This window comes from Myotis brandtii, unplaced genomic scaffold (genome assembly GCF_000412655.1).
Source record: "Myotis brandtii unplaced genomic scaffold, ASM41265v1 scaffold83, whole genome shotgun sequence".
Classification (NCBI taxonomy): Eukaryota; Metazoa; Chordata; class Mammalia; order Chiroptera; family Vespertilionidae; genus Myotis; species Myotis brandtii.
The window spans coordinates 3,363,208-3,365,181 of record NW_005371371.1 but is presented as its reverse complement, the minus strand read 5'-3'; the positions used below and the strand labels follow the sequence as shown (position 1 = coordinate 3,365,181).

Sequence of the window (1,974 nt, the reverse complement as noted above, 5' to 3'; positions counted from 1 at the left end):
TAGGGAGGTAGGGAGGTGCTAATCTAGCCTTTGCCTGAGGCTACCCAGCAAAAGCCTCCCTGCAGGGCTTGGGCGGGGCCGGGATCAACGGATCAACAGGGCGGGGTTAGCAATTATGGCTGCTCTCAGTCCTACCCTCAGAGGCTCTGGTTCTCAATGTCCCAGTAATCGCTGCAAGCCCCTCGGAGAGAAAGCTGCCCTCGAGTTCCGACCGATGCCAGACAGTCCCCTGTGGTTCTGGATGATGTCCGTTCCGTCTTTTAGTTGTATTTTTGAAGTGGTTGTGCGAGGCAGCAATCTCCGGTGTTTACCTATGCCATCATCTTGGTTTCTCCTAACTACAGTAGCCAAGATTTTAAAGCAGCCCAAGTGCCCATCAGTAGGTGAGAGGATAAAACAGCTGTGGTCCATTTACACAATGGAATACTACTCAGCCATAGAAAAGCCCTTAATCTCAGCCATTTTACTTTATTATCTCCTCCAACCTGGGGACATTTACTGATGTCATATGTGCTGTCATGGTGAGCGAAAAATCTGCATGCCTAAAATAACTCAGGAACTAAGAAAAGTTAGATATGTTTCTACCAATAATTCTCACAGTAAAATGCCAAATTAGTAATGTAGTTTAAGATTTTTGAGTTTTGATATTTCAGTAAAGCTTAATGTAATTTCCTAAAATTAACATCTGTTTTCAGAGAAATTTTGTTTATTTAATAAATATGTATTATAATTTATAATAAACTATATTAGAAAATAAATCTTGGAATTTTTTTAAACTTAAATTTCAATAAATGTTTTAAAATCATATCTAAATAGTTTTTCTGCCTCTTTTAAAATTAGTTGTTACTAATATTATGCCGATTTGTTTTTTTAAATATTTCCCTTTTTTCAACTTCAGAAATTTCCACTTTAGAAGTTCATAGTTTTATATATAATTAATTACATATAATTGATTTGAGAAAAAAAGAGAGGAAGGGAGAGAGAGAGAGAAAAACATCAATTTGTTTTTCCTTTCATTGGTTGATTCTTGTATGTGCCCTGACCAAGGATCAGCCTGAAACCTTGGTGTATCAGTGATGACTGCTCTAACCAACTGAGCTACCTGGCCAGGGCTAGAAGTTCTTAGTCTTAATTTTCCTGTTAAATATGTGTTTCTGTTAAGGATTCAAATACGCTGATTCTTTGTAAAATTCACCCTTGGCATCATTTTAATAACAAAGTTCTTTAACAAAATAATAATCTCTTTATGCATGTAGGCGTTTTGTTTTGTTCATTTCATACCATTTAAATAATCAAGCTTACTCATTTCCTACAAGAAGCATCCATTTGCCACCGACTAGCTAATTTGCTTGTTCTCCCTAGCTTTCCATTTTCTCATCTCTAAAGCCCCGGGGACCAGTTCAGCCTGTTCTCATGTCACACCTTTATCAGACCCTATACAGGTGTGGGTAGGTTCCAGCAGCTGCTTGAAGTGTGTTCCCCTGCGGTGTGGCTGTATCCCTGGGCACTTCCGGTTTGCAGGTGGCTGATAATCCCTGGACCCCTTATGGTCCACCTAACGTCTTCCTTCATGATGGAAGTTATCCTCCAGCTCTGGGATCAAAACTCCCTTTCTATTGGCAGTCTTGAGAAGTGTTGGCTGAGCTAGGATCACGGGGGGTAGGGGATGGGGGGGCGGACAGAGTGGGGGATGCAGGCCTTTGTCTCCATCCTTGGGGACTTGTAGGAGCCCAGTGGGCAAGGGCAGCCCCGCCAGCCCCAGTGCTGTGCGGGCTTGGCCCTGCAGGCTTGCTAACACCTCCCATCCTTTGCTCATCTGCCTCCAGTGCTCAGCCGGCCCAGACCGCACAGTGATGACTACAGCACCATGAAGAAGATTCCTCCTCGGAAGCCAAAGCGAAGTCCCCACACCAAGCTCAGCGGCTCCTCGGAGGAGATCTCAGGCGCCGGGCCCGGGGCGGTGGGGGTCCCGGG

At 43.8% G+C, this 1,974-nt stretch overlaps 1 protein-coding gene across 1 annotated transcript in view; it reads left to right on the top strand.

Annotated features, from left to right (window-relative positions):
- MYO16 (myosin XVI) overlaps nucleotides 1–1,974 on the top strand; it is a 449,416-nt gene that overhangs the window by 371,967 nt on the left and 75,475 nt on the right. The window contains exon 32 of the mRNA XM_005884469.2: nucleotides 1,827–1,974. Within this exon, the coding sequence (XP_005884531.1) occupies nucleotides 1,827–1,974 (148 nt within the window). The remainder of the gene's footprint in view (nucleotides 1–1,826) is intronic.